The 13,140-nt window shown below is 46.6% G+C and overlaps 1 protein-coding gene across 1 annotated transcript in view; it reads left to right on the top strand.

Moving 5' to 3' along the window:
• The window catches only part of SLC26A10 (solute carrier family 26 member 10), a 30,085-nt gene extending 18,604 nt beyond the window's left edge, over positions 1 to 11,481 (top strand). Inside the window, exons 10-13 of the mRNA XM_015423466.1 lie at positions 1,509 to 1,604; positions 3,389 to 3,495; positions 8,015 to 8,084; positions 11,308 to 11,481. Of these exons, the coding sequence (XP_015278952.1) occupies positions 1,509 to 1,604; positions 3,389 to 3,495; positions 8,015 to 8,084; positions 11,308 to 11,481 (447 nt within the window). The remainder of the gene's footprint in view (positions 1 to 1,508; positions 1,605 to 3,388; positions 3,496 to 8,014; positions 8,085 to 11,307) is intronic.
• The last annotated feature ends 1,659 nt before the right edge of the window (positions 11,482 to 13,140 follow it).

The following is a 13,140-nucleotide window of genomic DNA, read 5'->3' as shown; positions in this document are numbered from 1 at the left end:
GGGCCATGGACATTTATTTCTCTCTTTGCTACCCTCTTTGATGCACCTTTGCTAGACAATTGCTGAAAGAGGTGCTAGGTTTCCATCCGGTCCCATACAGATACATCAAAGCCCATTTAAATCAGTGAGCTCAGATGTCTTCAGCTGTGCATAGGGTTGTGCTGCATAAATTCTGAAGCAAACAAAGCAGCTGCTGCCTTTGACGTGGCCAGGCCATTCCTAAGAGACAAGGGCTGAAACATGGCTTCTCAGCCATGGGCTTAAGAACATAAGAGAAGCCATGTTGGATCAGGCCAGTGGCCCAATCAGTCCAACTCTCTGTGTCACACAGTGACCAAAACCCAGGTGCCCTCAGGAGGTCCACCAGCAGGGGCCAGAACTCCAGAAGCCCTCCCTCTGTTGCCCCTCCAAGCACCAAGAATACAGAACATCACTGCCCCAGACAGAGTGTTCCATCTGTAAGGTAAAGGTAAAGGTGTCCCTTGCTCGAAAGCCAGTCGAGTCCGACTCTAGGGTTGTGGTGCTCATCTCCGTTTCAAAGCCGAAGAGCCAACGCTGTCCGAAGACGTTTCCGTGGTCATGTGGCTGGCATGACTAAACACCAAGGCGCACGGAACGCTGTTACCTTCCCACCGAAGTGGTACCTATTTATCTACTTGCAATTTCTTGCTTTCAAACTGCTAGGTTGGCAGGAGCTGGAACTAGAGACGGGAGCTCACTCTGTCATGCGGCAACCTGGGTCTTGAACTGCTGAACTACTGACCTTCCACAGCCTGCAGTTCAGCGTCTTAACCACTTGAGCCACCACAGCTCCTGTTCCATCTGTACCTTGTGGCTAAAAGCCACTCATAGACCTCTGATCCATATGTTCATCCAGTCCCCTTTTGAAGCTATCTATGCTTCTGTCCACCACCACTTCCTGCGGCAATGAATTCCACTTGCTAATTACTCTTTGGGTGAAGAAGTACTTCCTTTTATCTGTTCTAAGCCTACTGCTCATCGATTTCACCAAGTGCCCACCAGTTCTTGTAGTGTGAGAAAGGGAGAAAAGTTCTTTTTTCTCTACCTTCTCTATCCCATGCATAATTTTGTGACCCTGTATCATATCACCTCTGTTCCATATGTTATCTATTCCCCTCTTGAAGCTTCCCCCCATATGCCATGGTCATGAGCAGAAAATGCGTCTGGAAGGCACAAAACTCCCATCATGCATCTGATACAAAGTCCTCGTGTCATTCACAAACAAACAAACAAAAAGACCTTGTAAATGCGTGGCTTTGGCTCCTAGTTTGGAGAAGTGATTGCAGTGTCTAGGTCTGGGGGGACCCGAGTTCAAATCCTTACTCACTTATAGAGGTCCCTAGATGTCCTTGGTCTCTCAGTCATGGAATTGTTAGGAGAAGAGGGAGGAAAGCCAAAGACACCACCCTGAGCTTCTGGGAGAACAGATGAGATTAAAAAAAATAAAACACATGAATATTAACAGTGGGCTTCTCTTTTACATCTAGGCTGTCCTGGCGTGCATCAACGTCACCAGCCTTCGTCAGATGTTCCTGCAGTTCCAGGACCTGCCTGAGCTGTGGAGGATCAGCCGTGTTGACTTTGTAAGCAGGGGACGGGCCAATCATTGTTGGACATCAAGTAATGCATGGGTTTCTCCCCTCCCCAAAAGTGTTTACATAAGGGTTAGGCCTTTGCAACTGGAATAGACGAGTGCTCTCCACTTGGGTGCCTGTGGTCACGATGGTGTCCACCAGTGTTTCCCCAGTGCCCTCTTGCTGTTTGGATCTTGAGGATAAAATCTTAACAATCTTGAATGGAATAGAAAAATACAGTTGCTTGACTCTCAAAGTGCTGAACTCATTCAACCAGTCACCCTTGACTTGGCCATAGTTGTAGACTTCCTCACCTTTTTCTGTGATCTTGCAGAGAGCAACTCCTTCTCTAAACCCAGACAATGCCTCTTCCCCAAAGCAAAGAGTGGATCTCAGTTTTCTTCCACTACCTTGGTGCAGGAGGTTCTTCAGAAGAGCGCAAGAGGCATTACCTTTGGGTCTGAAAGGGGCACCGATTCAGAAGCAGCATCCTCCATCATAGGATAGTGCATGGCTTGGAACCTCCCAACATTCTGTGGATTGGTCCAAGCACTCCATGGCAGCCATTTTGTGGATTGGTTTAGTCCCAGGAACCCATGGCAGCCATTTTGTGGATTGGCACTGGTAACCCAGGACAGCCATTTTGTGGTGGCATGCACTACCTTTTCAAAATTTAAGAAGTGCCCACAGGCTAGAGAACCGAGAATATATTTTTAGATAAAATCTAATTTTTAATTTGCAGTATTTCAGATTCCACTTACTATGGTCAAATCTGTTGTAGCAAAAGTAACCAACATGTATAATATGTCTGATGAATTACGGTCTTGCCTATAAAAAGCTCATGCTATCCCAATTTGTTAGAATTTAAGGTGCCACAGGACTCTGATGTTTGCATCATGGGCACAGCTAGGGGCCTCATCATACTAGACAGTCGTGGCATGGTCAACATCTCCTCCACTGAGATCATGTGGAGTTTTAAATGGGACCACCTTTTGGATGACCCCCCCCCAATGACCGGTCGTTTCGTAGAAAAAGAGCTAGGGGAACTCATTAGCATAACTCATTAGCATATGCCACACCCCCTGACATCACCGAAAGTGTGTCATAAGGCCACACCCCCTGACATCACCGGAAGTGTGTCATACGGCCACACACCCCGCCCCCAATGGGGAGGCCGGAAGCAGTGGGCGGGGCTTCGTCATGTGCCCCGCCCCCATACCTCACCCGGAGGAACTGCGATCCCCCGCGATCCCCCCCAAAATGACCCAGATTTTTGAAAACTGTTACTGTCATGGAACAGTAGGCCTTTTCATAAGGCCTTCCATGTAGATTTTACCTGGTGGGATTTCAAAAACTACCCCATGACCAGAAGGACATGGTTGCATGAATTGAACCTAACTGGGGAAAGGATGAGAGGTAAGACTCCCCAAAATGACTTCTGGACCCAGATTTTTGAAAACCGTTACTGTCATGGAACAGTAGGCCTTTTCATAAGGCCTTCCATGTAGATTTTACCTGGTGGGATTTCAAAAACTACCCGGTGGCAGAAGGACCAGAAGGACGTGGTTGCATGAATTGAACCTAAGTGGGGAAAGGATGAGAGGTAAGACCCATGCCGGCAGCTCACAAAGGAGAATTTTTGCTCACAAGACTCCACAGCTTAGAAGGGAACATTGGCAACACTCATAATAGATGTTGGGGGGAGAGGGCTGTCTCAGCTTTATACCTCCTATTTCTAAGCTTCGCTTCCCTTTCCCTGTGACTCTGTTAACATCTTTTCTCATCTCTCATAGGCTGTATGGGTGGTCACGTGGCTCTCTGTGGTTGTGATCAACGTAGACCTTGGCTTGGCAGTGGGAGTGGTATTCTCCATGATGACTGTGGTGTGCCGCACACAGAGGTACTTGCATGCCGAGCCTCCCCCTTTGGGTCCAGTCCTCCAGCCGGTCTTAGGTCACCTAATGGAATCAGATGCCCCCTTGTTGGGACTGAGAGTGGCCGGAGAGCCACAAGGTCAACTTCAAGTTCAAGCTGGTGGACATGGGGCCCATTGCAACACCCATCTCTTCCTAGTCACACGTACTCACAGCTACATCCCCACTGGGATTCCTCTTTGGCGTCTAAAGTATTGCATTGGTTATGCATATCTGAGACTCCGAGTGAAGGGCGGGGTATGAATCCAATCTCCTCCTCCTCCTCCTTCCCTCTCCCACACCACCAGAAGGCTTTGGGGGGCTTCCAAAAAAATGGTAATCAAAATATCCGATGCAACAATGATGGACTCTAAGCTATGGTGGTGGGAAGTGCCGTCAAGTCACAGCTGACTTATGATGACCCCGTAGCATCCTCAAGGCAAGAGAGGAACAGAGGTGGGGTGCCATCGCCGGCCTCTACATAGCGACCCTGCTATTCCAGAGTGGCCCCCCCATCCAATTTTTAACCAGGACCAACCCTACTTAAAGGAGCCGCGGTGGCTCAAGTGGTTAAGACGCTGAACTTCAGGCTGTGGAAGGTTGGTAGTTCAGCAGGCAGTTTGAGACCCGACTGCTGCATGACGGAGTGAGCTCCCGTCTCTAGTTCCAGCTCCTGCTAACCTAGCAGTTCAAAAGCAAGAAATTGCAAGTAGATAAATAGGTACCACTTCAGTGGGAAGGTAACGGCGTTCCGTGCGCCTCGGTGTTTAGTCATGCCGGCCACATGACCACGGAAACGTCTTCGGACAGCGCTGGCTCTTCAGCTTGGAAACGGAGATGAGCACCGCAACCCTAGAGTCGGATTCGACTGGCTTTCGAGCAAGGGAACCTTTACCTTTACTTTAACCCTACTTAGCTTCTGAGATCTGATGAGATCAAGCTAGCTTGGGTAATCTAGGTCAGGGCACGCTAAGCTAGCTCTGTAGCTTAAGGTATAGTTTAAATCAGCAATTGCTGTATTGCTGTCGTTTAGTGCTATCGCTACCAGCTCCTGGTGATGGCGGGGAAATGGCAGCCGTGGGCAAGCAAGGATGGGGGTGTCGGTGGGGGCGGGACCTCCAGAAAGGGGCACTTTCCTTCAACATGCCACGTCAAAACACTCTGACTGATCTTTACCCGAAAGATTGTATCAGACCACATTTGGGGAAGGCTGGAGCAAAGGAAAGGAAACGAGAACAAAAAGTAGGGAAGAAAAAACTTAACCTAACCACTATACATTGCTACACCACATTGGTTCCATACTGCACTCTGGATAGATTTCCTTAGACCGAGATTAGGAAGGTACACAATTGAACTACCATGCAGGATACATGTACCTGACTTGGACAGAAGGTGATTTTAAAGGAGGCCTCCTAAGATTATCTCTGCCTGAACCCACAGATTAAAACTCAGTTCCAACTTGGTCCTATATTGATTAGTTATTGCAATATTTCTGCAATGCCTGGAGCCATTGTGGAATTGTTATGCTTGACCCCTGAAGAAGGCCAGAAGGCCGAAATGTGCTTGGTCAGGGTCTAGGGTTGCCAGCCTCCAGGTGGGGCCTGGGGATCTCCCGCTTTTACAACTGATCTCCAGCTGACAGAGATCAGCTCCCCTGGAGAAAATGGCTGCTTTGAAGGGTGGACTCTATGGCACTGTACCCTGCTGAGGCCCCTCCCCTCCCCAAACCCCACCCTCTCCCGGATCCACCCGCAAAGTCTCCAGGTATTTTCCAACTCAGACCTGGCAACCCTATCAGGGTTGCATAAGGTCTTTATTTGAAAGTACTGTATGATTTTAATCTAAATTGAAGCTATACTAGGGCTTGTAGTTTTTTAAAAATATCTTGTAATAATTGATGTATACTTATATTCTATATTCATTCATTTATTCAAATATTGGGCACTTTAATTTGGATTCATTTAGCCATCTAGGTTCTTAAAGCAAAGCAATGGAAAAACTGGGGAGTAGACAATTACGGGATGATGACATAGGGATGCTAAAAAAAACAACCCAACTCACTCCCCGTGTGGAAGCAATCAGGATCTCTTTGGAATAATGTTGCTGGCATTGCCCCAGACAAAGGTCTAACTGCTTCCTGGTTCCCGTATACTGTCTCTGTCTCTATACCCCTCTGTATTGGGAGGTCCCCAACTAAGCAGCCCCGTAGCTAGAGAATTCTTTGGGAGGGGGCCTCGGGGGGGGCAGCTAATTAAATGAAAGTACAGTGCAGGTGGTAAGTTGGAGCACTTTGGGGGCAGCCCAGGAGGGAGAGGGCCCAGAAGAAACACTAGGGAGCCGGGCCCCATGGGCCCCATGTTAACTACTACAGACCAGCAACTAAGTGTGCTGCTTCAGTGCTGGGGACCAAGTTACCAATCATTCAGTCATCTTTTAGGTGTTGATCTCGTCAGATCTCATAACCTGAGCAGGGTTGGCCCTGGTGAGCACTTGGATGGGAGACACCACCAAGGAGGGGCCACGGGCACGCCTCAGAGGCAGGCAGTGGCAAACTTGAAAACTGTGTGCTGTTGCCATAAATTGTCTGCGACTTGTCAGCCCTTTTCACTGCCAGGAGCAGTACAATATATTCCTGATGGACCCAAAATTGAAGGGGTTGGTTGCAATGTGTACATAGTTATCAAACAGACCTATTTGTTTGATCGTATGACTTTGTTCTGTGAATGGTAGCATCTTTTCTGTGTCGCAAGGAGCCTTCTGGGGGGCCCCCCAAGGTTCTTCCACCAGCAGAGCAGCCTCTTGTGCTGGCAGAATGCTCTTTTTGCTGGAAGCAGGTGCTGCCATTAACAAAGCAATATGGTAGGATACAGCAAGGATCCTTCCCTTTAGCGTTCCCTGGATAGCCCAGACAAGCCCGATCTCGTCAGAAGCTAAACAGGGTATACTCTGGCAAGTTCTAGGATGGGAGACCTCCAAGGAAGACCAGGACTGGGATGCAGAGGCAAGGAATAGTGAGCCACCTCTCTGAAATGTCCAAGCCCCACTAGGGGTCGCCAGAAGTCAACCATGACTTAAGAACATAAGAACATAATAAGAGAAGCCAATGTTGGATCAGGCCAATGGCCTATCCAGTCCAACACTCTGTGTCACACAGTGGCCAAAAAAACCAGGTGCCCATCAGGAGGTCCACCAGTGGGGCCAGGACACTAGGAGCCCTCCCACTGTTGCCCCCTCCAAGCACCAAGAAGACAGACTTACAGGCGTACACACACACGCGCACACACAATACTCACAAAAAAAAAATCCTTTCCTTTAGTACTGTTGCCTGATTAAAGGAAACGTAGGTGATTAGTTGTCTATATTTTAATCCTTGTATTGATTAAAATAATCTGCATTTAGCCATTTGCCTGCCAGATGATGTCTAAGTGCAAGTAATATATCAATCACCCATACTTTTGACATCTAGTCAATGGCTACTTCTCAGACGTCAAAGACGAAGGCACGATCTGACGCAAGGAACGTGGAACTATTTCTTGGGCTCGTACCCTCCAAGTGATAAAAACAGGGCTGCAGCATTTCATTGGTGGAATCAGTTCGATTGATCAAAATAGGATCAAGTTGCTATTTTTTTCGGTTAGGGCAGTATGCAGTGAGACACAGGGAGGGGAAAGCAAACTGGAATCCAGAACCACAAGGGTAAGAAAGAAGCCCGAGAAAGGGCCAGTATTAAAAACCTAGTGTAAAATTGTTATATACAAAACTGCATGTATTTATTAGAAAGACAGTTAAAAAAATATAAGGGCCCAATGAAAGCCTCATTACACAGTACAAGTGACCTGAACAACAGGGCCAATACAAGTGACCTGACGCGTTTCCGCCCCTTGGGGGCTTTCTTCAGAGGTCAAACTGTTTTTTCTAATAAATAAATGTGTTTTTGTAGAGCCAGTTTGGTGTGGTTGTTAAGTGTGTGGACTCTAATCTGGGAGAACCAGGCTTGATTCCCCACTCCTCCACTTGCAACTGCTGGATGACCTTGGGCAAGCCATAGTCCTGTCAGAGCTGTCCTTGAAAGAGCAGTTCTCTCAGAGCTCTCTCAGCCCCTCCTACCTCACAGGGTATCTGTTGTGGGGAGTGGAAGGGAAGGAGATTGTAAGCTGCTCTGAGACTCCAAGTGAAGGACGGGGTATAAATCCAGTTTCTTCTTCCATATAACAGTTTTGCACTAGTTTTTTTTAATATTGGCCCTTTATCGGGCTTCTTACCCTTAGGGCAGTATGCACGCTATACTTGCAGTAGGAAACACTGACATGTTTCATCGCTTAAAAGACAGGAAGGAGCCATGTTACAAGCAGACCCTGTGCCGCAAAGTTAACTTCAGAATGGGCCTGTACAGAGGAAACTAGGAAACAGCCTCTGGTTCCTGAAGAACCTGTGCTTGCTTGGGGTGTTGGGGAAGCTCTGCACGCGTACGTTCAAGCCTGGTTTGATTATTGATGTTGCCTACAGGGCTGAATGCTTGGTGTTGGGCAGGGCGGCTGACACAGAGATCTACAGGCCCATCAAGGAAAACAGCAAGGTAAGGCTGGGCAAGATGCAGATGGAAACATACATCATGCAGGTCCAAGGAGACCTGGACGTGGCCATGGTAGACTCTCCCGGCCAGTGTTCCCTCTAAGCTGAGTTAGTGTGAGCTAGCTCAGAGTTTTTTAGCCTCCAGCTCACAGATTTTTGTCTTAGCTCAGGAAGGATGGCTCCAGAGCAAGCTAATTTATGCAGTATCCAAATCACTCGCTTACAACTTTAATGCCAGCGGCTCACAAAGCAGAATATTTGCACACAAGACTCCACAGCTTAGAGGGAACATTGCTCCGGGCCCCTGCTCACTTGATGACAGAGCTGCAGCACCAGGCTGTTCCTTCGGGACAGAGAGGATGGAAGGAGCAGCAGGTAAATTCAGGAGCTGCAGGTCAATCCAGGAACTGGCTGATGCGGCAGAGATGTCGAGCCACAAAAGCAACACGTTCTCCTGGACCCTGGGAATGAATGAAGTGCTCTGGGGTCCCCTCTGGGCAGCTCAGCCTCCTCCATTGTCGTGGACCCCCAGACCGCTGAGGTCCAAACTATTCTCTGGGATCAAACCACTACCCTGGGTAGTCACACTGCTTCAAACCGAGCAAACCCCATGAAACCTGAGAAAATGCATAGGTCCCAGGATATTATTGCACCACAAGCAGACCGCATCGGTTAAAATATAAGGAGAAATTATTTCAATAAGGAAAAGTTTAAAAGAACATAGTACATATTTTCAGTCTTCAGCATGGCAAAGAAAACAACAGAACTAACTGGAACTGCATGACACTGAACTCCAAAAGTACGGTACTTGCAAACAGTTAAAGATCTCTCAGTTGCAAGGCAGATGCTTATGAACAACGCTCCCTCTAAGCTTGTGAGCAAAAATTCTACTTTGTGAGCTCCTGGCATTGAAGCTGTGAGGGAGCGATCTGGCCGCTGCATAAATAGTTTGCTCTGGTGTGACTTGTTAAATCTTCTTAAAGGGTGGTGCCATGGTTTCCCCTCACAGGTTCTTACAATCCTAATAATTGGAGCTCTAATTGGAAAACAGTCCTAAACCCCATCACTACCTTGAACCAATAAAGATGGTATAAAGAGAATACAACGGCAAATAAGCTATAGGTGCAAATAATGATTGGAGTGATTTTAGCTACCCAAGTTTTAACTACCCTTAAGCATCATTTCAGTGGGAGGAGGGAGCGAACCAAGACCATGACTTCCGTAGACTGATTTCATTAGTGAAACCTGAATTTTGAGGATAGGCTTGGGCGGGGTGTGTGTGTGTGTCGAGAGGGCTTTTTTCTAGGCTGACTGCCTCAAGAGGTATCAAATCTGGAAGTGTGTGTGTGAGTTATATTACCTGATAAACTCTGGTAAGATCTAGGGTGGTGTAGTGACCCAAGTCAGCCTGATTATGATGCTGGGAAACCCTTGAGTGCCTCCACTGGGTGAGGAGGAGGATTGTATCAGAGAAGACAGTACGTCCCGTTTTGCACGATCATGAAAAAAAGCACTCAGATGCTCTATAAATAAAATCCAGTTTTGAACACATCTGTTGTAAGATGCCTTCCCCACCCCCTCCTGTATTAAAGCATTTTTGTCAATACCTGTTTGGAATTAATCGTTTGGGAGGGGGAAACTCGCCTTTTGTTTAGCCAGGCACCTGCATTGGACATCATAGGCAACTGGAGATTGTTTTCACATGTGGAAAGACTGTAGATCTGTGGGAAAGCCTTGACTTTGCGCTCAGAAGGTTCTGATACCCTCTGAGGAGGGGGAAGAGGGGAGGAGGCCTGAAAAGTACGCAGACGGAGAGTGATTTCAGCAAAGCGTACTTTATTCAATCAGGAACAAGACAACTTTGGCCGGCTCGCAGGCCGGCTTAGAGAAACCGCCACCCAAAACACACCCCTACTTCCCTATAGGTTATTTAGAGTGGCCAAGAGCCCCATAGGCTCTCGGCCGGGAACCCAGCCCCCTGATTGGAGCGGGCTAGGATCCGCATAGTCCATTGTCTCTTGGAGCGAAGCTCGACGTTTGTCTCTGAACTTGTCTGGACTTGTCTGGACTGGATACATTACAAGGCCATTCTAGCAAGTTAGAGTTTAATTTATTGGGATATTTGGTTAATATAGGCTGCGATCATACGGAGCAGAAGCTGCGGCAGGCAAACGATTGCCCCACAGATTAAAGGGACGCGATCAGACAGACACATCTGTCTGGCGTCCCGGAGTCGTTGGCGGGGCATCTCGTTGCGCTGCAGGAGCGGTGCAAAAAGCTACCAGGGAAAGGTAAGTATTATGCGGAACTGCAGGACAGGCAGGCAGAAGTCTGACCGCGCAAACGCGCATCAGTTCGCCCCGGGGCAAACAGCCTCGCTTCCCGCCCGCAGTTCCTCGGTGGTGCGATCGGAGCCATGGAAGAGTTTTGCTCAGTCACGGAAACTTGCTACTGAGTGCAGTAAATAAATCTCCCAAGAAGTATATTGCAAAGAAGTAAACCTTACGTTTATTCACATAGATCCATTTCCCATTCAGGTTGTGGTTGAAAGAAGACTGAAGAGTACTTTACCTTTCACAAATGGCCAGTTTGTCTGGCATCACGTGTGAGGGAGTAGGAAGGCATTGTCTTCCACAGGAGAGACCTGCAGAGGCCTGTGTCTCCATGGAAGGCCATGTGGGGGAAGTGAGAGGACAAAGGGAGTGAGTGAGAGAGAGAGAGAGAGAGAGAGAGAGAAAGGAGGGGTCAGAACGCAGCTCCCAGGTGAAGACAAAGAGAGACATCCCATTCAAGGAGATAACCCCCATACACCCTTGGAGTGATGTAGCAACCCCCCTCCCATGTCCAGGCATGCTGAGTCGCTCACTCCAACAAAACTATGGCTAAGCATGACGTGCAGGTGCAGCCCAAGTGTTTAAGACACATTCCCCCATTTTGAAATAAGATGGGTTTGTTTTATTACTCATTGGAATAGATTTGGGGGTGAAATCGCAGTAGACTGTCATCCACTGTTTTTTCCAGAACTTCAGTTTATATTTCACAGGCATATTCTTTCACGGGCTATACCTCAACAAGCAATATAAAAGAATTACGAATGTATTTTAAAGTGCCGTGCCTGAGGGGCGGGGGTTGGAGGGCAGTGTCTCTCAGAGGCCGGAGGTCCCACGGGAGCCCACAGTAATGGATCCCATGTCCCTTCTTCTCTCCCCCCCCTCCTTATTTTGCAGTGCTTCGAGATCCCAGGGGTGAAGATTTTAAGCTACCAGGCCCCCATCTATTATGGGAACCGCAGTTTCTTCCGTGACGCTGTGAGCCGTCTAGTAGGGCTGAGCCAGGAGCGGGAGCCGTACGAGGATCGAGGCCCAGAGATCAAGATGCACATCAGCACTGTGGTGAGTTAGTGGGCAGGGTGGTGGTGGTACTTTTTTTTAATTTAAAGATTTTTATTGTTTTTAGACAAAAGGTTAACAGTAAAATCGAGAACAGTGTAAAATTATGCTTAAATACACACATCTTAACATATGTAAATTTTGCATATTTTCAAGTATTTATTTATTTATTTATTTATTAATCAAATTTATACCCCGCCCTCCCCCGTAGGGCTCAGGGCGGCTTACACAGCAAGCAATCTTGCAATAATAAAACATCATATACATTTGATACATTTAAAACATATTATACAATTTAAAACCAATCTCGATACAAATAAAGTGCTCAAAAACCTCCATTCCAACAGTAAAATCGAGAACAGTGTAAAATCATGCTTAAATACACACATCTTAACATATGTAAATTTTGCATATTTTCAAGTAATTATGTTCAGAACTGCTTCTTTTTAGAGCTTTGGACAACTTACATTGAACAAACCTCAAAACTTGTTGTTGTCTGGTATCTAATATATATATAATAAAATGATAATAATAATAATTTAAATAGTATAATATTAAAACATATATACAGTGAAGTAGCTAAACAAGGAAAATAAATAATAATAATAACGGTGCAACATACATTTGAAAAACACACTACAGGAATTAAGGATAATGTTACCATATTTCTGTACAGAAGATATGTATTCATGAGCCTTCGGTTCAATAGGGAAAAAAAAAACCCTTGTTAAATCCACTTATAGAATTGGGACCATTCAGAGGAGATAAATTGTTGTTGAGATAGATAATCTAAAATTGGGTACCACTTTTCAACAAACCGTTGATGTTTTGGGCTTTGAGAAGTAGTGTCTAGTTTGCTTGAAACAGAATCTATTAAATAGTGATTCCGACGCTGCCAAGACCACAATTGCTACTCTTTGGAAAGCTCCAACAACAGAAAATTGGTGGTGGTACTGAGGATTCTAGCACCATCAGCCCAATCCAAATCAGAACCCACCTTAACACTGCCGATTTGCAGCGTTAAAGAGGACGTCGGGACTTCTGATGTCTCTCCTGCATAACCAGCCTTTTAGCCACCAGAGTTGACTTTATTATTAGTTTTGCATGAGGGTATGCATTCAGCATGTTCCCTGAATTACAGTGATTTGATGTACTGTCACAGTTCTTCATGTATTTGCTCAGAGTAAGAGAGCCTCATATGAGATTTGTTTATTTATAAAATGTCTCTCCTTGGAACCAGCTCAAGGCTGCTTACAACCAACGAAACATAATATGCTATGAAAGTTGTTAATGATAAGTAAACTATTAAAAACCCAGCACTGAAGACCAAGACGGAGTGTATGACATTGGACAGCTTAGAACGAGTCTTATAAACTAATTTTCGAGCTAGAAGCAGACTATAAAAGCACTGTTAAAATATCAACCCCTTTGTTAAAATAACTAAAAAACCTTTTGGCCTAGTACGTAAAAGAGAGTAGGGTAATGTCTTTGGTTACCACCTGCCTCACCTTGGAAGACAGGGGCACGGTAGGGCTGCTTGGTCCCTGGCAACGGGTGAAGGATTGTAAGGGACGTACCAGGAGGAAGAGGAAGGCCCATGCCACGTTGCCAGCGTCACACCAGAAGTGATGTTATCACACTGCAATGCTCTGGTATTTGGGCAAAAACTCT

The sequence above is a fragment of the Gekko japonicus genome, unplaced genomic scaffold (assembly GCF_001447785.1).
Source record: "Gekko japonicus isolate JY-2015 unplaced genomic scaffold, Gekko_japonicus_V1.1 scaffold1573, whole genome shotgun sequence".
NCBI classification, from domain to species: domain Eukaryota; kingdom Metazoa; phylum Chordata; class Lepidosauria; order Squamata; family Gekkonidae; genus Gekko; species Gekko japonicus.
This window is presented reverse-complemented; position numbering and strand designations above follow the sequence as displayed.